At 34.7% G+C, this 23297-nt stretch overlaps 1 protein-coding gene and 1 pseudogene across 1 annotated transcript in view; both read right to left on the reverse strand.

Annotated features, from left to right (window-relative positions):
• The window catches only part of LOC118987919 (gamma-1-syntrophin-like), a 110633-nt gene that overhangs the window by 81744 nt on the left and 5592 nt on the right, over positions 1-23297 (reverse strand). Inside the window, exon 4 of the mRNA XM_037047260.1 lies at positions 23162-23233. Coding sequence (XP_036903155.1) covers positions 23162-23233 — 72 coding nt within the window. The remainder of the gene's footprint in view (positions 1-23161; positions 23234-23297) is intronic.
• On the reverse strand, positions 842-942 carry LOC118987922 (uncharacterized; annotated as a pseudogene).

Consider the following 23297-nt stretch of genomic DNA (forward strand, 5'->3'; position numbering starts at 1 on the left):
TAGGGAAATAGACAGGCAGCTGAACAAATTGGATGAGCAGTTTACAGGCAGATGCAGGTAGATGTTATCTCTAAGGGAGATAACGTCTAGGCTTCAGATGTATTTCAGCTCCAAGAGCAGAAAAGCAGCAAAACCAGGCGGGTGATTCCACGGCCAGCTGAAGTGCCTAATCAGCCCCCCTGATTCTGGCACTGACCATTCAGTAGACACCATGATCCTGAATAAGCATACCTGGAAAACTAGTGAATATTTTGCTGAAACCCACTCCTGTGGCCCTAGCAGACCTAATCAGGGCCAGGTCACCAATCTGGTAACAGTTATGACTTTTGTTTATTTGAAAGCATTTCTCCAGAGAACAGAAATATAGGGGAGGAGACAAACCAAATAAAATGAAGTTTAAGCATTTGTTTAATTCTATCATGTGTTTACACATATTGTCCCTAGGGTTACTCTGATGAAATGTCAATGCAGATAGTCTGTCCACCTGCAAGTCATTTACTATTGATGAGACTAACCTGGCTGGAGCTGTGAGCTCATACCTGCCTGTGGTGTTACCTTCTGTGTCACTTGTAGGTCACAGAACAATGCTGTCAAGTCACCAGGGCCCCAGGATGCTACACTTGAGGGTCTTAGGTCAAACTGCAGGGTTATGAACAAAAAGGAAGACAAAAGAAAGAGAGAAAAGGTGGCTGGGAAGCTGGTTGGCTGAAGTTGTAGGCAGAGTGACTGCTGTTTAGTCTGTAATGCCTTCCCTCACTCATTGCAGTGTGTGCAAGCTTAGATCCCCTCCAAGCAGAACCTGAACAATGATACATAATAAGGACAGCACATCATAGTCCAAAAAGACAAAATGAATCTATTACTTTCACATGTCATCTTTGTGTAGGGGCCATGCTAATCTCCGTATTTTTTTTAATTTTAGTATATGCGCTGCCCAAGGGAATGTGTGAATCTACTAATTTTAGTGCTTTGATAACATTCACAATATTTTACACTTTGTGTGTTGACCAACTAGAGGGTTGTCACCCTTTTGTCTCTAAATAAAAAACTGAAGCCCATAAAAACTGTATTATACAAAGTTTCCTGGTATGATTCCCAAATTCCGTGAGAACATCAAGAGGAGAATACTATTTGAATCATATTGTTTGAATTGTTATATTTAAAAGGTATGTTATATTAAGCAAGTCTTTAAAATAAAATTGCATGTTGTAGACAACTTCTGTTTTTTAAGTCTTTATTGTATTTTTCATATTACCTTTCAGTACCTTACACACTCCTCCCCCTAGCAATCACCACACTGTTGTTCATGTCCATAAGTCATTTTTCCTTTTTGCTCAGTCTCGCCACCCACTAATGAAAAGTCCCACATAGCAACAGATATTGTGAGAAAGAACAAAGGTAGAGGAATCACACAATCTTATATCAAACTGTACTATAAGGCCATAGTAATCAAAACAGCCTAGTACTAGCACAAAAATAGACACATAGATCAATGAAACAGAAGAGAGAGCCCAGAAATAAACCCTCAAATTTATATTCAACGATAGCCATTTTGAAGAAGCTATCTGCACTACATGCCTATCCTTGTTTCCACACTTTTATACAGGTTAAGCAGATGGAACAATTAGTTATAGGAATTGCAAATGATGCAGTCAATTACTATCCCCAAAAGAATTTTCCTAATTAAATTAAGTGGAGAAAAAGTAGCACCCTGGGGGTCAACTGACCAGAGTTATTGTTGGGGGCCACTTTGTGTAGTATTGGGAATTGTAGCACCATGCAAGCCAGGCCTTGAATAAGGGCCTGTAAGTCTTGACCAGAATGCTGGGAATGCTGGGAGGCAGGCATGACCCAAAGCTAGCACTAAGGGTCCTGTAGGAAATCTGGCCTAAAGAATACATTGTATCCATTGAAACTTGCTCTGCTACAGCCCTGACAATGAATAACCAGGTGTTTAAGTTCAAGGCAGGGAAGAACACTTCTTCCTGAGCCCTGCCTTAAACCCCATTTGGTGTCAGTATGTGTTGGAAACCACCCTGCCTCATTTCAGAGACTATAACCCCTCATGGCTAAGGTTGAGTAGAAAGACCTTGAGATGATAAGCCATGTAGGAGACAGAGCTATGTTCCTTGTAGGGACACTGCCTCTGCCTCCTTTCTCTTCACCCTACTTGGCCTTGGGCAGATGACTTGTTAGACTATGATGGGTAAGATGCTTTAAAGGAGGGATGACCTAAGATAGGCATGGGCATGAAGGGGCCCTCAGGGAAGGACTTGAGAGCTTACAGAAAAAGGGGATGATGGACCCTCACCCTTCACCCCTCAGTTTTGACAGTCTGAGTCCTCGCTCTGTCTGCAAGAAGTCTCCTAATCTTTTAGCTGCCTTACTTCCCTCACCTGACTTAAGCCTGAAACAATGCCTTAAGTCTGAAACAATGCCAGAGGTGGGTTTGGCCCTGTGCTAGAGAGGGCAGGTTCCCTGGCATGATCAGGCCTAAGAAAGAATATGTAAAATCCTATGAATCCTGCTTTGCTAATACCCTCAATTTAAAAGATAAGGGTCCAAGCATAAAGTGAGTTTGTTCCCTAAAGTTTTATGGCACTTTAACTATCTGACCCTGACTCAAAATAAACCCTCAGAGCTGATTGTTATCTAGTCAGTCATTTATGCCTGACAATGATTTATGAGCTTTACGTGTATGCTCTATATTCCTATGCAAGTTAAACCCAACAAAAGCCCATTAAGGAACAGGTTCTGAGTCCTTCTCCTTTTAGAGATCAGCCACCTTTCCTCCCCACGTAGATCATGTCTTGCTAGACATATTCTCATCCTCGGTGGATGCAGGGCTCTGCGGGCAAAGGTCCCCTACAAGTATGTCTAACAGAACCTAACCTGAGACTCATCTTTGCGTTCCTTCTATTGTTACCTGTAAACATCTGTTTTGCATTAAATGTAGCCCTCTAACACTGATTAATGAGCTATGTGTGTATGCTATATACCTCTGCACATATCATTCTCAATAAAAGAAGTACCTTGGGGCACTTCTCCTCTGAAAATTAGCCAGCCTTTTCTCTCCAAGCAGATCTTGCATTCATAGCCTCACTTATCCTGTGACTCCAGTGGACACCAAGGGATGGGGTTCCCCATAGGCTATATTCCCAGCCCCAAGGAATCCATGTCCAGATAGACTTCTACATGAGAAGTGGTTGGTGAGAAATATGCCAGTGAATTATAGATACCTCTGATATCTAAGACACTCCTTATTTCTCTCTCTATAAAGTGAGTGGTTGTACGGGAACTGATACCACACCCAGAGAATAGTAGCCTTCAAGAGTTACAAAAATAATAAAATTCCAGGGCATCACCTAGACCTGACATTTGTCTCTTAATATCCAACTGTTGCTCATAAGACTCTCCCCTGATTCAAATGATGAAAGGAATATCTCATTCAAATAAGGGACTGAGGTAAAACACATCTAGGTTGTCACATTTCTCAAAAAGTCCTATCATTCAGAAAATGGGCATTGGAACCACGATGAATGAAATTAAAAGAGCTGCCTCGGTGGACGTGACTAATACTACTTCAGGATGCCACACATTTCAGGAGAAATTTAGAGACAGAAACCACTAATATTTATTTAATGTCTATTAAATGTCCTTTGTTAAAATACTTTTTCATACCATTAACCCTAGAAGATAACTATATTTATAATTTCTGGTTTACAGGTAAGGACTTGAAATAAAGATAAATAATTTATCAATGATATATTGCTGGAAATGTATGGGTCCAAACTGGGGTCAGAAATCAAGCATGGAAAGTCTGATTCAGATTTATACTGTTAACATGTCACTGCTCTTTCTGTCAACCAAGTAATCTGGTAATCATGTTAACAAGGCATACAGAAACAAAATATAATACTTAGTACATAATAAATGGCTGAAGTATGAATAAATGTTAGGGAAATAAATGTTATTAACATTTACTACAGTAAGTAAAAGTACTGTAGTAAAATTATCTATTGAAGTAAAAGTAACCATAAATCTATTCATTAGAATTGCCTTAGGTCTATTAAGTCTATTGGCTGTTGTTTAGAGAAAACAATGATGAAGTAAGACAATGAAAAATTTGTATTATGATGCTAAAACAAAATTGAAGTTTACTCAATGTTTTCATAAAACATATATCAAAAAGTTAGCTATTATTTACAAAACATCACAATATCTCCACAGCACAAAATGGAAAACACATACAAACACACACCTTGGAAAGGAAAATGTATCACAAGAGTTCATCATTTCCTTCTTAGTTATTCTTTGTTGGCCACAATAAATTGAAACACTGTAATAAATCTCAATAAGTTTTTTTTAACTAGGAACAAGGTAAATTTTGATACAATCTGTCAATTGATGTAATCTGAAAGGTAAATATAAATGATCATAATTTTATTTTTTATGAAAGTGTGTTAATTGAAAATAGAACCATAGGCATGGGCACTTGTAACAGACTGAAAGTGACCAGAGGGGAGGAGAGAGTGGGATAATGATGGCAAGAAGGAGGGGGGACTAGACAAAGAACATGTGTGAATGACCCACAGACATGGACAGCAGTGTGAGAATTGACTATGAGAGTGGGCAGTGGCAGGAGGGCAAAGGAGGAAAAACTGGGACAACTATAATAGAATATCCAATAGAAGAACAATAAAAATGACTTTAAAAAAGAAAGAAAAAACATTTCAGAATTGATCAAAGACACATGGATAGAGCCAAAGGGGGTAGGTTTCAGGGCAGAGATTGGTGGGGCCGGGAGTTGTGGTGGGGTAAAAAGGAAGACAACTGTATTTTAACAATAAAAAACATATATTTAAAAAATAAAAAAAGACTTTTTCTCTTATAGCTGTGACATATAATTTTAAAACTGCCAGGCTAAAAGAAGAAAAAAGCAAACAAACACTGAAATTCTAAATGCAAAAATTCTGAAATCTAAATGCAAATATAATATATCAGGTTCATGTATGTCTTGAAAACCATACAACTTGACCTACTCCACAGCTCATGTCTAATAGTATAAATGTCTTGACATCTTTAATGTAAACACTACAGACTTATAAAACCGTATTTTAAAAATATAGGTTAGTAAGGACAGAGAGCAGCATGGTCCAGAAAGTCTGTGCCTTACATGTTTCTGCACACAGCAGTTAAGTAGTTACCAGGCAGAGAACCTCTCATCTTCACTTTTTCTACTTTGTAGAGTGAGATGTTGAGCAGGAAGCTCAATCTAGTCAACTCTATTAAATATGCAAATAACAAGTAACAAAATGTAGACAGTGCTCAGTGCCTGTTGCTAAGTCCCTACAAGAAAAAAACATTATTCATAGAAATTGATATGCTAAAAACACAATTACATAATAGCAAGAACAATCATCAATTAAAACATGCAGCAGCAAAAATATAGATATTATTAATAGTACTTAAATTATGTGATTGAACACTGGCACTTCAAGTGAACTATGCCACAGGTATAATTTTTTTAAAAGGACAATCTAAAATAAATTTGAAGGACATTTCAACACTTTCCTGAAATGTTTTTTAGAAGATAAAGGTTCCAAAATATGCTGATACCTGGTTCCTGTGGTATTAAAACTACATTTTTACTTTAAAAGATGATATAAAGTTGCAGAAGTCAAAGCAAATTTAAGATTTTATACAATAGTAAATTTGGAAGCAGAACATTTATGGAAATAGAAATCCAAAAGTATTAAGTTAAGAAAGATGATATAAAAACCTAAACTAGTGTTGAAGGAATTTAAACTGAATAACATTGCAAATAACTCCCTTCTTAAAAGGTGAATCCTTGAGATTGGCACAATGGATTTGAATGAGAAAACCAATTTTCCAGCTTTCTCCATACACAGAGAATATGTTCTCACTACCCATACAAAGTTTTATTAAACAGAAAATTATTATAGAAGATAAATTGCTATTCATTTTAAATGCTTTAAAAGTTTTCAATTTATTCATAATTCATTAATATTATATACACTTCATGTGGAATATGTAAGAAAGATATACTGTAACATTTTATTAAAAGCACCAGAGCAATTTAGAATGTTAGGATTTAAAACAAAAATGCTCCCTAGCTTATTTTCAGAATGGTATTCTAATTCAGTTTGAAAGGGAATCGATTTCTACACATGAAATTGTAATCATTTATAAATATAGTGCTCTTAGACCTACCTAGTTGGAGAAAGAATGACCTATCAAAATTACACATCAGAAAATACAGAGGTAAGTTTAAGTTTTATTTAAAAACAAGATTAGATATCTTGTATATTAAGTTCCTAAAAACAGGAGTGAATCATTTTATTAGTACATCCCATTGCTAAGAGATACTAGCATGGTTTAAATAAGGACCTGGATTTCCTTTAGACGGTTCATGAAAACATCCTAAGGTTGTGATTTTTTTTTTTTATGAAAAAGACAAACAATAAACATAAGGGTGCTGGAGGACCCAAGAAGTCAGAGTAGTAAGTGGAAGCTACATGAACCTCCTCCCAGAACCAATCTGGAATTACAGCTAAATTGTAGAGAAATCATTCTGAATAACCAGCTGGAGAGAAGCCTAATAACCAAAGAGAGACAGAAGAAACCACTTCACTACAACAAGGCTGGTAGGGAGTACAGAGGAAGCATGAGGAGGCTGACTGAGTTCCCACAGGAGGCAGCTCAGGTTCTTGACAGATATTTCCATGGCCAGGGGGTTCCCCCTGAGAAGTATAGGGCCTAAAACCCAAGCTGGGATCCCCAGCCTACTGCATCAGAATCAGAAAGGAACCCAGATAACCTCCAACTGTGAAAATCAGCAGGGTTCCTGTCTTGCAGGGAGAGATGGCTAGAGACACAGAGAGCCTCTAAAAGAGAGGCTCTGCACAAAATTCTGTTTGCAGCCACTTGCCCTGGGCCAAGGCAGAGGGAGGTCAGAGGGGAGTGGAGAAGCTTGAGGAAACTCTATTGTCACTGGCTCTGGGGAAAGAACTGGATGCACAGCTGCTAGGATCGCTGTGCTGAGTCGTCCCCCAAATTGCAGAAGCCATCTCCTCAGTCAGAGCATGCCTCCCCAGATGGCATCAGCCTGCAGGGAAGCAATAGCCCCACCTGTGGGAATTATTCAGTCCCACCCTGTGGTACTTAAACCTGGCTTTCAATTACACTAGAGGTTATATCATTGATAAGTTTGACAATTAAGTATGAATATACAAAGAAGCTGCCAAAATGGGAAGACAAAGGAACAGAATGAAAATGAAAGAACAAGAAAATTCTTCAGAGGAAGAACTAAAGGTAATGGAAACAAGAGATTTATCAAATAAAAAGCTTTGAATAATGTCCACAGATATTATAAGTATAGTCAACAGCATGAAAAAATACACAGAAACCATAAAGTGGACCAGTCAGACATAAAGAATGCAATGTTTGAAGTATGTAATACACTGGAAGGAATAAATTGTAGGTGAGATGAAGCAGAGGATCAAATGAGTGATTGGGAAGACAAGGTAGAAAAAACACACAAGCAGAGAAGCCAAAATGAAAACAACTTTTTTAAAAAATGAGGAGAGCTTAGAAATATTTTGGGAAACATGAAACATAACAACATCAGCAGCATGGAAGTATCAGAATGAAAAGAGAGCAAGCAGGGGATCAAGAACCTATTTCAAGAAATAATTACCAAAAACTTCCCTAATCTGGTGAAAGAGCTATATACATCCAGGGAGTTCAGAGAGTCTCAACTAAGTCAGACCAAAAGAGCCCTACACCAAGACACACCATAATTAAAAAGACAAAGCTAGAAGATGAGGAGTGAATCCTAAAAGCCACAAGAGGAAAGCAAGTAGTTCTACTAAGGGAACACCAATCAGGCTGTCATCTGATTTCTAAACAGAACCATTTCAGGAAAAAAGAGAGTGGCATGAAATAGTCAAAGTGATGAAAAGTAAAAATCTACAACCACAGCTACTTAACCCAGCAAAGCTATCATTTAAAATTGAAGGAGAAATAGGAGCATCTCAGACAAGAAAGAGCTAAAGTTTGTTAACACCAAACCAATACTGCAACAAATGTTAAAGGAATTACTGTAAGTAAAAGAAGAAAAGGAGGAAAATAAAAACAGAGGAAAGTAGTCTAACAATAAAATGACACTAAATAGGTATCTCTCAATAATCACCTTACATTTAAATGGCTTAAATGTTCCAAACAAAAGACATAGGATATCTGAATGGATAAGAAAACAAAACCCACATATACGCTGCATCAAAGAGATCCATCTCAGATGGAAAGATACACACAAACTAAAAGTGAACAGATGGAATTAGATATCTCATGCAAATGGAAAGGGAAAAAAGGCTTGGATAGCAGATAGAAAGGCTCAGATAGAATCTGAGTAGACATTACACCTAGTGAAGTAAAAGTAGTAGTCAAAAAACTTGCACCAAACAAAAGCCCTGGACTGGATGGCAAACATATCAAGAACTAACACCAGTCCTTCTTTTTCATAAAATTCAAGAGCAGGGAAGGCTCCCAAACTCATTTCACAAGCCAGTATTATTCTAATTCAAAAACCAGGTAAAGACACTTTGAAGAAAAAAATTATAGGCCAATATCCCTAATAATCATAGATGCTAAAATCCTCAACAAAATATTAGGAAAGTGAATACAGCAATGCATCAAAGAGATCATACACCATAATGAATGAAATTTATTCCATGAATGCAAGGTCGGTACAACATTTGCAAATCAATAAATGTGATTGACCACATAAACAAAATGAAGGATAAAAACCATATGTTCATATCAATAGATTCAGAAAAAGCTTGGGATAAAATCCAGCACACATTTATGATATAAACTCTCAGCAAGTGTGAATTGGGGTAATATACCTAAACACAATGAAGGCCATATAGGACAATCCCACTGCCTGTATCGTATTCAGTGGGTAAAAATTATAAGGGTTTCCCATAAGATCAGGAACAAGACATTTTCTCTTATTCAACAGAGTACTGGAATTTCTAGCCACAACAATCAGACAAGAATAAAAAAAGACACATAAATTGGAAAGGAAGAAGCAAAACTGTCATTGTTTCCAGAGGGTATGATACTATACATAGAGAAACCCAAGGATTCCATCAAGAAACTATTAGCACCGAGAAATGAATTCAGCAAAGTAGCAGGATACAAAATTAATATCCAGAAATAAGTTGCATTTTTTCTTGCCAAAAATGAGTAATAGAAAGGGAGATTATGAAAACAAGCCCATGCACAACTGCTGCAAAAAGAATAAAATACCTACAAATAAACCTAAGCAAGAATTAAAAGACCTGTACTTGGAAAATTATGAGATACTGAAGAAAGAACCTGAAGAAGATACAAATAAGTGGAAACACATATTGTGTTCATGAGTAGGAAGAATGAACATCATTAAAATATCCATACTACTCTAGCAATCTATAGATTTAATGCAATTCATGTCAAGAATCCAATGACATATTTCACAAAAATCAACAAAATATTTCACAAAAGCCATCCCCTCAAAAGAAAGCAACGGCAATCCTAAAAAAGAAGGACATAGTTGGAGGAATAACACTATCTAAAATCAAACTATACTATAAGGCCGTAGTAATCAAAATAGCATTGTGCTGGCATAAAAACCAGACACATGAATCAATGGAACAAATACAGAGCCCAGAAATAAACTCATGACATTGCAGTCAGTTAATATTCAACAGAAGAAGTGAACACATACAATGGTTTGAGGCAGTTTATCAAACTGGTAAATGGTGGTGGAGAGATACATGCAGAAAAATGAAACTAGACCACCTTCTTATACTACACAGGAGAATAAATTCAAAATGGATCAAAGACTTAAATGTTAAACCTGAAACCATAAAAACCCTAGGAGAAATCATAGGCAGAGAAAACTCTGACATTTCTCTTAGCAATATTTTATCAGATACATCTCAACAGGCAACAGGAACAAAATAAAAAATAAACAAATGGAAATACATCACATTAAAAAGACAAAGATTCTTTTTGCCCAGCAAAGAAAATCATCAACAAATAAAAAGACAACCCATAGAATGGGAGAATATTTTTGCTGATACATCTTATAAGGGGTTAATATTCAAAATGTATAAAGTACTTACAAAGCTCAACACCAACAAACAAACCCAAATAAAAAATATGCTGACGACCTGAATAGACACTTATCTAAAGAGGATATGCAGAGCCAGTCAGAGAAAGACAAATATATGATTTCACTCATATATGGAATTTAAATAACAGGCTTAACTAACAAAGAAAATGGGGATAGGTTCATAATAGAGACAATGGAAAGCAGGATGACAGCGTATGGGGTAGGTGGGAGGTTAGGGGGCAATGAGATTAAGCAAAAAGGAAAAAGGACTCATGGACATGGACAAAAGTGTCATGATTGGAGGGGGTATAAGGGCACTAAATAGTAATGGGAAAAATACAATTAAAATTTTTTGAAAAAATGTAACAATAAGTGGGTGCTCAAAAAATGGAAAGGAAGAAGTAAAACTCTTGTTATTGAATGTTTGCCAGGTGATATAATAATGTATATTAAGAACCCTAAAAACTCCCACCAAAAAGCTATTAGAACTGATAAATAAATTCAGTAATGCCCTGGCTGATGTGGCTCAGTGGATTGAGCACTGGCCTGTGAACCAAAAGGTAGCTGGTTCATGGTCCAGGTCCTCAGTATAGGGCACTCCAGAGGCAACTACACATTGCCTCTGGAGGAAACATTTGCCAATATGTGGAAACACTGATGTTTCTCTTTCTCTCTTTCTTCCTTCCCCTCTCTAAAAATAAATAAAATCTTTTTTAAAAAGCCAGTAATAAGTAGGATAATTAATATTCACAAACCAGTTGACTTTTATATGCCATAAATGAACTATGGAAAAAGGGAAATAATAAAATCCCATTTATAATTACTTCATTAAAAAACCTTGGAATAAATCTAACCAATGAGGAAAGGAACTTTACTCAGAAGATTATGATACTCTGAAAAAAGTGAAGAAAATACAAACAAATGGAAACATATACTGTGTCCCTGGATAGGAAGAATTAATATCAATGAAATGTCTATAGTACCAAAAGCAATCTATAAATTCAACACAATTCCAATCAAAGTAGTAATGGTGTATTTCACTGAACTACAATAAATAATCTAAAAATTATGAAACCACAAAAGACCCAAATAACCATAGCAATTTTGAGAAAGTAGAAGAAAGTTGAAGGTATCATATTATTTGACATCAAACTATACTACGAGGCAATAGGAATCAAAACAGCATGGTCCTGGCATAAAACAAGACATATATCTCAATGGAACAGAACAGAGAGCCTAGAAATAAACCCACGCCTATATGGTTAATTCGTATTTGACAGAGGAGGCAATAATACACAATAAGGTAGTTATTATTCAATAAATGGTGCTGGCAAAAATTGGACTGATACATCAGAAAATGGAACTAGACTAAATTGAAAATGAATTAAAAACTTAAATATAAGACTTAAAACCATGAAACTACTAGAAGAAAACATAAGCAGTTAAATTTCTGATATTTTTCTTACCAATATATTTTATGATATATCTACTTGAATCAAGAAACATAAGAAAAAACAGATAAATGGGACTACATCAAACTAAGAAGTTTTTACACAGTAAAGGAAACCATCAACAAAATGAAAGGACAACCTACTGAATGGGAGAATGTGTTCACCAATGATAAGGGGCTAATATCTAAAATTTATAAAGAACTCATGCTACTCAACAAAAAGGCACACACTCACAAAAACCAAATTAAAAAATGGGCAGAGAACCTGAATAAATAAATTTTTATGCATATGTAAAGTACCCCATAGGAAATATGGTCAATAATATTGCAATAACTGTGTATGGTATCTGATGTGTATTGAAAATATCTTGGAGAACACGTTGTAAAGTATATGATTGTCTACCACTATGCTGTACACATAAAACCAATAGAAAATTTATTTAAAGTAAATTGTAATTAAAAAATAAAAAATAAATATATAAAAAGAAATACTATGTATATAGTATTATATAGTAAATTGTATATATTATATATATATAGTATATATAGTAAAACATATATATTAATTTTTAGGAAACTGCTTTTCAGAATACTACTATATGTATTCAGCTTAAATTCTTGATAAAATATACATAGTGCCCAAGGTAGTAACAGTGGTATTTTTCTACAACCAATTTCATAAAAAATACCAAAATATCATGCCTGTCTTGACTAAGTGAGAGGTCTTTTGGGTATTTGTTGGTAGGAGACAGTGAGAGGGATTGATCAACTAATTAAATGTGTTACGGGGAATGAAAGATGTGAACCTGATTTTTTCACTGTCAGTGATAAATGTTGCACATACGGAGGAAGACTAGAACACTGTAGTTCTGGAGTATAATTAGAAATATTAGTATGCGATTATTTTCTACATATATTATGTGTAATATATATTTACATATAATTGGCTACAGAAGTAAATATAGATGTGTTTGCACATATTTATACAAAGTGTGTGAATGTAAACATATGTGCACATTTAGATAAGCAGCCTCCTGCTGATACCTGGGATGACAGAGTTCCCAAGAGCAAAAAACACACCCAGTACTCACCTGTCACTTTCTTATTATCATTCTTCACTTATAAGCAGCTAGAATTCAGTAGTAAAAAAATGTTGATGGCTGGATTGTAACAAACAATAAATTATTTTATTGTCCCAGAAAATAAGGAAGTGCTCAAAAAAATGGACACCTGTCAAAAGACACAGCCACTTCAAGGACATCCACAGGTAAATCTCACACAAACTGATCTTCAAAATAAAAAATGATAATAATCACCCTGGATGGGTTGTTCAGTGGTTGGAGCATTGTCTTGTTCCACAGAAAGTTGGGGGTTCAATAACCAATCAGGACACAACCTAGGCTGCAGGATTGATGCCTAGTTGAGGAGCATATGGGAGACAACCAACTGGTGTTTCTCACATCGATGTCTGTCTGTCTCTCTATCTTTCTCTCTCCCCCCAAATCAATAAATATATCCTTGGTGAGGATTGTTTAAAAAATGATAGCAATGAGTTATAATCCAATGCTTAAAATAGAAAACCATAAATATATCTTTAAAATGTTAATAAGTAGAAATATTCATAAAGAGCCAAACACATACTTCAGCTTCAAAGTACCTCCTTATATAGTACTTATTATATTAAAAATTTAAAAAGTAAATTTATAGAGAGAAGAATGGAAGTATAGACTTAAACAGGTTGATCAAAGTGAACATTTTACTAAGAGAACAGACCAAAAACATGCATGTCTGTTAAAAAAATAGTATAATATCACAATAAGAAAAATATCTGGTCTGAGGAGAAAACATCCCATCTAATTTAATAACATAATGGGGAAAATTAAAGTGATCTAATCTACTCTAGTGTGATGTAGTGTAATGTGGTCTAACATTTTGCAAGACAAACCCAAGTAAGACAGAATCTATAAAATAATTGACCTGTATTCTTTAATAGGGTCAAAGTCATTAGAGTAGAAATAGAGTGAGGTGCTATTCCCACTGAAGGCAACTAAAGAGAACTGACAACTTCATACATCAGATGCTTCTGAACTGGTGAATCAGCAGTAGGGTCAGAAAACTGGAGGAAAATATACGCAATGCCAAATTCCTTGACTTGATTCTCGTATGGTGGTTTCATGGGTCAGTATCTTAATGTTCTTGTTCATGAAAAATACATGCAAAATTATGGGATTGGAATCGATGGTGAATCATACTGGCAATTATCAAATTATTCTAGAAATTAATCTTTGTTATTAACATGCAAATTTTTGTCACCTGATTATAAAAATAATCATTGAACTTCAGGACTTTCTAAATAAAAAATTTATAAAACAAACAAGAGAAAAAAAAATCCTGCCTGATGTAGAATAAATGCAGTGAATCTTGCCTAAAGGAAACCTGCCATTATGGACATTTTAAGACAGTTCTGATTAAAATTTTGCTCAAATACAAAATAATTAAGAAGTGTTATTAAAATGAATGCAATAGGAAAACAGGCAAAAGAAAAAATCATTTGTGAAGGTAAAATAATGGAATTATTTTAATAATTCCATCTTAAAAACAAATATTTGTTTTATTGACCTAACCATGCTCTAGAAAGTTCAGAGACATCATACTTTAACACTTTTTTCCTACTTTGTTTTCAGACTGGAGGTTTCCCATCATTTTTGTTTGTTCTTAAGTAGTGGCACACATTTCTATCATTCTTCTTATTTTTATGTGATATTTTTTGCATTGTATTTTATATATCATGTTGGGAACTGCCCTGCCTGGTTTTAGGAGCTGTAACCCCTCCGTGGCTAAGGCTGAGTGAGCGACCTTTGGGCTATAAGCCACTAAGGAGACGAAGCTTATCTCCACAGCAGGAGCGCCACTTCTGCTACTTTTTTCATAACTGCCCCCCAATGCTTGATCGGTTAGCCAATGATGGGTAAGATTCCACAAGGAGAGAACGACCTAAGACGGGTGTGATCACATGGAGGCTCCAGGCTCCAGGGAAGGACGTGGAGGGCTATGGAGAAAGGGGGTGATGGACCCTCACCCCTTGGCTTTGAGGAAACCTGAGTCCTCATTCTGTCCCAGAGAAGTTTCTGAAAATTCCTTGGCTATCTGCCTCCTCTGCCTGACTTAAGCCTGAAACAATGACAGGGTGGTGCAGCCCTGAGCTAGAAAGGTCAGGTGATCCCCCGGTGATCAGGCCTGAGAAAGGATGTGTAAAATCTTGTGAAGCCTGCTTTGCTAAGTAAGAATGCTCTTAGTGAAATGATGAAAGCCCTAGCAGAAAATGAGTTTGTTTCTCAATGTTTTGTAGCCTTTTAGCTGATAGACCCTGACTCAGAAGAACCCCTAAAAGCTTGTTGTATGCTGTCTACTCTTTGATCCTTACTGCCCGACAATGATTAATGAGTGGTACCTGTATTCCTGCGCAAATTAAACTAATAAAAGCCTATCTAGGCTAGGGTCAGCATACTCTCCCCTTGAGAGAGTTGCCAGGCCACTCTGAGATGTTCCCCCGCTGAGGGAGCAGCCATGCCACCCCTTTTCCTCCACAGGACTCAGTAGTCCATGTGAATTTGTCTCATGTCTCATCCGTGATGCTGCAGGCACTGCAGGCTGGTGCATGCATCATCATGTGTAAACATAATATTTATCAAATATTTTAAATTGTGCATGATTTCTTTTTAAAATTATTTTATTGTTGTTCAATTACAGTTGTCTGTATTGTCTCCCCACCCCTTCCCCCCATCCCCTCCAAACCCTTCTCCTTCCCTTGCTTCTACCCTTCCCGTTGGTTTTATCCATGTGTCCTTTATAATAGTTCCTGAAAACACTTCTCCCCACTATTCCCTCCCCCCTCCCTTCTGACTATTGTTAGATTGCTCTTAATTTCAATGACTCTGGTTATATTTTATTTATTTTTTCTTTTGTAAATAATGTGCATAATTTCTGAAACCTATGATTCATAGAATTTTTATGAATTCTTTTTATTTTATATATTTTTATTTAATCTTGAATGTGTTTTTCCATTATCATGTAGTTCCCTCATACCACCTACGCCCAGGAATCACCACACTGTTGTCCATGTCCATGAGTCCTTTTTCCTTTTGGTTTGATTTTTCCACCAACTAACCTCCCCTTGTCAGCTATTCTCAACCTGTGAGTCTGTCCCCATTTTCCTTGTTAGTTCAGTTAATTATACATATGATTTCATACACATATGAATGAAATCATATGGTACATCTTTCTCTGACTGGCTTATTTCACTTAGCATAAGTCATCCATACTGTTACAAAGGGTAAATTTTTTATTTTTTATGGCTGTGTAGTATTCCATTGTATAAATGCCCCATAGTTGTTTCATCCACTCATGTATTGATGGCCACTTGGACTGCTTCCATGCCTTGGCATTTGTAGGTAGCCCTGCAATGGATATAGGGGTTCTTATATTCTTTCAAATTAATATTTTGGGTTACTTTGGATATATTCCCAGAAGTGGGATAGCTGGGGCAAAAAGCATACCCATTTTTATTTTTTTGTGGTCTCCATACTGCTTTTCACTGTGGCTAGTCCTGTCTGCATTCCAACCAAGAGAAAAGGGTTTACCTTTCTCCACATCCTCACCAAGACTTGTTACTCTTTGAATGTGTGGGAAAAATACCTGTGAAGCTATTTCATCTACGGCTTTTGTTTGCCATGAGTTTTTTTTTATTACCACTTCTATTTCATTAGTTATAATTGTAGAGATTTCCTCTTTCTTCTTGATTTAGTTTTGGAGGGTTGTATGTTTCTAGGAGTTTATCCATTTTTTCCAAATTATCCAGTTTGCTGGTATATAGCTGTTTCTAATATTTTCTTATAATCCTTTGTATTTGTGAGGTATCTGTTGTTACTTCTCTTTTACATCTGATTTTATTTATTTGGTTCTCTCTTTTTTTTCTGATGAGTCTGGTCAAAAGTTTATTAATCTCGTTTATCTATTCAAGAACCAAGTTGGTTTCACTGATCTTTTATATTATTTTGCAACTCTATTTTCACGTATTTCCATTCTGATGTTGATTGTTTTTTCCCTTGAGCTCACTTTGGGCTTTGTTTATTTTTCTTTTTCTAGTTTCTTTAAGTGTAACATTAGATTGTTTATTTGAAATTTTTCTTGATTTTTGAGGTAGGGTTGCATTGTTATAAATTTCCTTGTTAGCACCTTTTTTTTTTTGCTGTGCCCCATAAATTTTATGTTACTGGATTTTCATTTGCACTTGTCTCAACGTAACTATTGATTTCTTCCTTAATCTTATTGTTAACTCATTTATTTTTAGTAACATATTTTTTAACTTTCATGTGCTTGTTTTTTACGTTTTTTTCTTTTAATTGATTTCATGTTTCATACCATTATGGTTGGAGAAAATATTTGATATGATTCAAGTCTTTAAATTTATTGAGACTTGTTTTTTGTACTAACATGTGGTCTATCCTAGAGAATGTTCCATGCAAACATGAAAAGAATGTATATTCTTCTGCTTTGGGGTGATCTTCTCTGAAAATATGAATTAAATCCACCCTATCTAGTGGGTCATTGAAGGCTGTTATTTCTGTGCTGATTTTTCTGTGTGACAGATGTATCCATTGATGTTGACAGGTTTTAAAATCTACTACTCTGACTGCACTATTGTCAATCTCTCCCTTTATGTCCAAGATTTGCTTTACATATTTAGGTATTCTTATGTTAGATGCATAAATATTTACAAGGGTTATGTACTCTTGTTGGATGGATCCACTTATTATAGTGTACTAATTTGCCTCATTATAGCCTTTGTTTTAAAGTCTATTTGTCTGATATAAATATTGATACCGCAGCTTTTTTGTTTGCTTCCATTTGCATGACATTTCTTTTATCATCCTTTCACTTTTAATCCATGTGTATTTTTCCATCCAATGAGACTGTCTTGTAGACAGTCTATATGTGGGCCTTATTTTCTTATCCATTCAACTACCCCATGTCTTGTGACTGGAGCATTTAAAGTGACTTACATTTAAAATGATTAGTAATAGATTTGTATTTACTGACATTTTATATTCGATATCTATGATTCTCTTTTTTCTCCTCTTCTTAAAGGCCCTTTTACATTTTTTATAATACTGGTTTACTAGTAATAAACTCCTTTAGATTTTTCTTTTCTGAAAATCTCTTTATTTCTCATTTAATTTTTTTTCCAATTTTTTTATTTAATTATTTTTCAAGTACAGTTTTCTGTCTATTACTCCCATCCCATCCCACCCCCCCATCCTCCCCCCTCCCTCCCATTTCCCCCCTTCTCAGTTGTTGTCCATGTATCCTTTATATAGGTTCCTCTATTTTTCTCATTTAATTTTAAATTATAAGATTTATGAACAGAGTAGTTTTGGTTTTGGGCCCTGCTTTTCATCACTTTAAATATTTCATGCTAATCATTTAAAGAGATGATCAAAGAATACACAGCTCCCCAAAAATATAGGGGCAAAAGATACTATAAAGTTATGTTATACAGTGATTAAATTGCAATGAACTTTTATAAATTTAACAATTTGTCCACTTTTAAAATTGTTCAGTACTGTAATTTTTTTCTCATTCTAAATATTCACTTTTGAGACTAATTTTATATTTTTAATTTTGGAAATTTAAAAAATCTTATTAGGCCTCAATATTTTTAAAAAATGAAAGGTTTTACAACATCTGGACACATCCCTCTTGTTTGGCACCCAAAGGCTTCTAATAGTAAGTGTACCCAATGCTGAGACTTAGTATGCTATTGGTCTATTATCTAGAAAGAATAGGCTTTCCCACTTTATATAAGATATTTATCAACTATCCCTTCTTCTTCTAGGTTCTGTGAAAATTAACAAAATTTTAGTTTTCTTCCTTCTCTAGCCTTCATGTTGTTTCACATTCTTCTCTAATTGCTCAATCATAAATTTTAGATGTTTAACATCTTAAATTTCTATTTGACATGTCAGCACATAGCTGTGTATACTGTTGAATATTTACAACTCTGAGATGAGGTTTGGGCATAAAATATGCACTGAAGGTTGTCAGGATAAAAATGTTGATGTCTCTGGTACATCAGAGTGGACAAGATACATTACAATGGGAATTACTGGCCTCAGGTGAGAGCAAGGGGTCATCTATCAGGACAGGCTACATACAGAGTTCAAAACATATGTGTCTTTTTCCAATTACATTCAGCTGTAGTGACATGTTAGAAAGTTAGATCTCAGGTAAGCAGGAAAACAAAAGCAGTGTCATAGTGCCGGCCTCTGTAGATATGTGTGCAGTGACTGGCCATGGGCCTTTATGTAATCATCTGCTCAAGTCCCTCTCCTCTTCCCCACACCTCTCCAGCCCTTGTTTCGAACATATCATCTCCAACCAGTATCTTTGCAACAGCCCCTGGTATGTGCCTCTCTGAGCCTTCCAGTAACATCTCACATCGGACCTAGCAGACCTTTTTAAAAAAGGCAATCGCTGTCACTCTTCACGCTTGAAATACTTCAGTGGATCTCTTTTTTCTTCCAATAAGGTTTATATTCCTTATGATTTTCTTTTAACAACTTTTCCTCACACAAACATTAACACAAACCTCATACCCAAGCAATCTATAGCCAGGATGAACATTTTTTTTGGTTTAAATGCACACTTCTTTACATACCTTGGCAAGTTTACACATGACATCCTATGCTCAGAAAGCTTTTTTTCTCATTTCTACTCACTAAATTCCACCCCTAACCCCACTACATTTTCATCTGATGTGTCCTTTAATCATTTAGATTTGAAATTTATTTAAGGCCTGCTCCACGATGTCTTTCCTAAGTTTTTTTTTGCTGCTAGGCTTTTTGTGAGCTTAAGCTCCCCATACAGATGCAGTGAATCTTTAATACCTAGCGGAGTGTTTGGCACCTAAGGAGTACTGAATAAATATTTACAATATAAATTAATAAAGAAAAACATTCATAAATTAATCAATGAATTGCTAATCTTTAAAATAAGCTATGTATGCTTAATTAGCCCCATTGAAAATATGTATTACACTAATACATTTATAAAGGATATTATCATATCTTCTTATAAGAGGATTATCTCTCATCAGTACCAGGCCAGGTTTCTCATTCCCATCTTTCAATCTATGAATGCTTATAGTGTGAGACAGAAAGCAGCAATATAGCATGTTGTGTAAAAACACATATTTTGAGACGGATTGCAAGATTTAAATTCTTAGTTCTGACATTTACTAGTTATATTTTCTTGAGCTATTTACTTCAAGTTTTTGCCTCAGTATTCATATATGTAAAATGGGAATAATAACTTCCTCATAGCAGTGTTGTAATGATTAAATACATTATTGCATAAGGCTTAGACCAATAACTGACACATACATATATGAGCTCTATATACTATATAATGATTATTTCTTCATTTTTGTTATTACAGAGGGTTTCCCCAACTAGTGTTCCAGGTGAGATATTCTGCGACTCAGATAACCTAATTGTGCTTTTAAATTTGCTTTATTTAAAGCATCCTTTTCTGGAGAAAGAAGTCTACACCTCACACAACTTCAAGGGAACTTCTACTTTACAGTGATATTTGGCTGGTTATTAGAAACCCCATTTGAGATTTGCTACCCAAACCCAAAGATCTGAGAGTAGACTTATCAGATTAACGATCCACCAGGCACTGATATGCATGTGGGAAAACAGTTCATCTAGCTCTGTGTCTTATATCTAGTCCTCTTTTTTCAGGCTATGTAAAATATTCTTTTGGAAAAGAAAATCTTCAATGCATAATTCTGTATGTCAACTGTAAATCCATAAGGCATAGAATAATAGTGTTCAGTAATAGTAGAAACATTTCTTATTTACATATAATAAGTGAGAATAGATTTATATCTTATTCATTGTCAAAAATATTTATCTCCAGCACTCATTAACCTATGTAAATACTTTCCAAAGCAACTGATAAGCCTAAGGCAAGTTTTGTATAAGAAAATAAAATGAGAAGTGCTCTGATTTTATTTTGAGCTGAATGCAAATACTTAAGCACTTCCAGATACTTGTGATAGTAGTATATACTGGTATGGATTTTCCTGAAGACAATTTATATATATATAAATGTTGTCAGTATATTTAAATATTTTCCACCCCAAAATTCCTAAACTTGGAATTTATATTAAAAGGAATTACATGAAAGTTACATAATAATAGTCTGTGGGCAAAGATCAATTCTTTACTATCTATTTTTTGTCCTTTTATATTTACTTAAACTTACTGCCACCCTAATAAAATGTAAGCTCAATGACAGCAGAAATTTTTTCTGCCTTTTCTTTCCAGTCATAACAAGCGTTTGGCAGATTACCTAATATATAGGAATAATCAAGGCTTACCTATTAAATATCAAAAAATGATTGTTTAGATATGTCTGATAGAGTGAGGAAGAATATAAACTACTAAACAAATATGGGCAAATAATCAGACAGACAACAACTTTCAGAAAAGAAACCACAGTATTTTTAGAAGAATATTACCCTAGATGTTAAATTCAAAATATTTTTTACATAAAATTAGATTACAAACCACATATATAATCCAAACTTTGCAGAAAATAAAAAAATAAAAGTGTTTATAGGAAGCAGAAATCATTCATATAGTCTCCTTTAAAATTGTCCTTAATTTAAGTACTGAGTCTTTACATGTTTTTAAATGTAAATGTTTTAAATGTTTAATTTTTTTAAAGTAGAAGTTTACAAAGACCACACTAGTTACTTAGAAAGTGTTTGAAAATAAACCTAGCTCTGGCTGGTGTGGCTCAGTGGATTGAGCGCTGGCCTGCAAACCAAAGGATCACGGTTCGATTCCCAGTCGGGGCACATGCCTGGGTTGCAGGCTAGTTTCCAGCAGGGAATGCATGAGAGGCAACCATACGTCGATATTTCTCTTCCTCTCTCCTTCCCTTCCCCCTCCAAAGATAAATAAATAAAATATTTTAATAAAAAATAAACCTAATTAAGAATATAGAAATGCATACTAGACATGAAAAGTTATATTATTGTATGAAAAGTTATATTTAAGTATGATAAGGGGATGAATAAAAATCACTGATTTGGTAGGGTAGTTTCTGGATTTCTCTCTTTCTTTATTTTCTTCTCTCTAGGGTTTCTTTTTCCCTCCTTTCCTCCCTCCCTCCCTTGCTTCCATCATTCCTTCTGTCTCTCTTTATTCTTTCTTTTTAATTACACCAGTGTTTCTTTTCTTTGTTCTTTTCTTTTTCTTCTTCTTTTTTTTGTTAACAATTCAATTAGAATGCTATTTTATTAGCCATTTTGGTAATTATTTCAGATGGAGTTGAATACAGTCTCTTTTTCTTCAGATACTTGTACATCTTTTAGAAGTTTCCAGAGCTTTTTCTATTAACAATAAATTCAAGTATAACAAAGTTATTCTTCCACCATTACTCCCACACTACAACTAAATCCATGCTCAATGATTAGCAAGCAATGACCTATATTTTTATTTAGCTCTGTATTATTGTAAACATCAAATTTAATCTAGAGTTTTTTCTACAAGGAAAAGTTATGAACACTTTTGAGATAATCATTTTTCTTTATCTCTCCTTTCAGACACATTTAATACATTTAATTACATTTCAAATGTTTCAGCATTTTCTACTTTACTGAATCTTTAACTGGAAGGTAAATAATTGACATAAAATACAAGGAACTTAGTTTTCCTTGATTACACAAATGAGATCCATTCTAGCAAGGAATAATAATCGATCTCTAGTACTTCCAAACCCACAGACCCTAGAGTAGAAATTAAACATAGATTATTATTTAGGTTTTATAAAATATTACCGTATTTAATTATTAAAAATGACTAGAGAAACTATTCAGAATTTTAAAGAATTCTTGATGATTATCTATTTCAACAATTTTATGTATAGCACAGACATATAATTTGTCAAAAATAATTGTATATTGTTTTGCATTCTCAGACTGATAACCTCACCCTGAGAAGTAAAAAGAAAAACAAACCTTTCTTTGAATATACCTTTATATTTTCTACATTTTCTAAATCCAAGTTTTATCCAAATCTTTTTTTCTGTGCACTTTATTCAGCAGAAATCTATGGTAGTAATTAATGTTTAAATTCAGACAATGTTAAATTGAACTTTCTACTTCTTCCTCAGTGTATTTCTATCACACTTTTCTTTGTTTCTTCACTACACTGAGGGACTGTAGAATCTGCTTAACAATTATGTGAGCCACTACAAGAGTGCCAACACATTTCTCTGCCATATATATGTATATATAAAATCTTTCATATGTACTTATCTTGTATTTTCTCTTACATCCATTCATCATTTCTTCTTAAGAGCTACTTATAATCCTAGAGCCATGAACAGTTACTTATGACCTCAGATCTGTTTGCTAAGGAAACAACATTAAAATATTTACTTCTTATTAATCATACCTTAAGAATCTTGCACATAATCTCATAAACTGAAAATGTTTTTTCTGCTCGAGTCCAATCCCACGTTGTCACCTTTAAAAGATGAGAAACTAATATGATATTTGTTTTAGAAAGAGAGCTCTTATTCCGCTTTTAT

Source organism: Sturnira hondurensis, unplaced genomic scaffold, assembly GCF_014824575.4.
Source record: "Sturnira hondurensis isolate 20B ecotype Veracruz unplaced genomic scaffold, ASM1482457v3 Scaffold0005509, whole genome shotgun sequence".
In the NCBI taxonomy this organism is placed as follows: Eukaryota; Metazoa; Chordata; class Mammalia; order Chiroptera; family Phyllostomidae; genus Sturnira; species Sturnira hondurensis.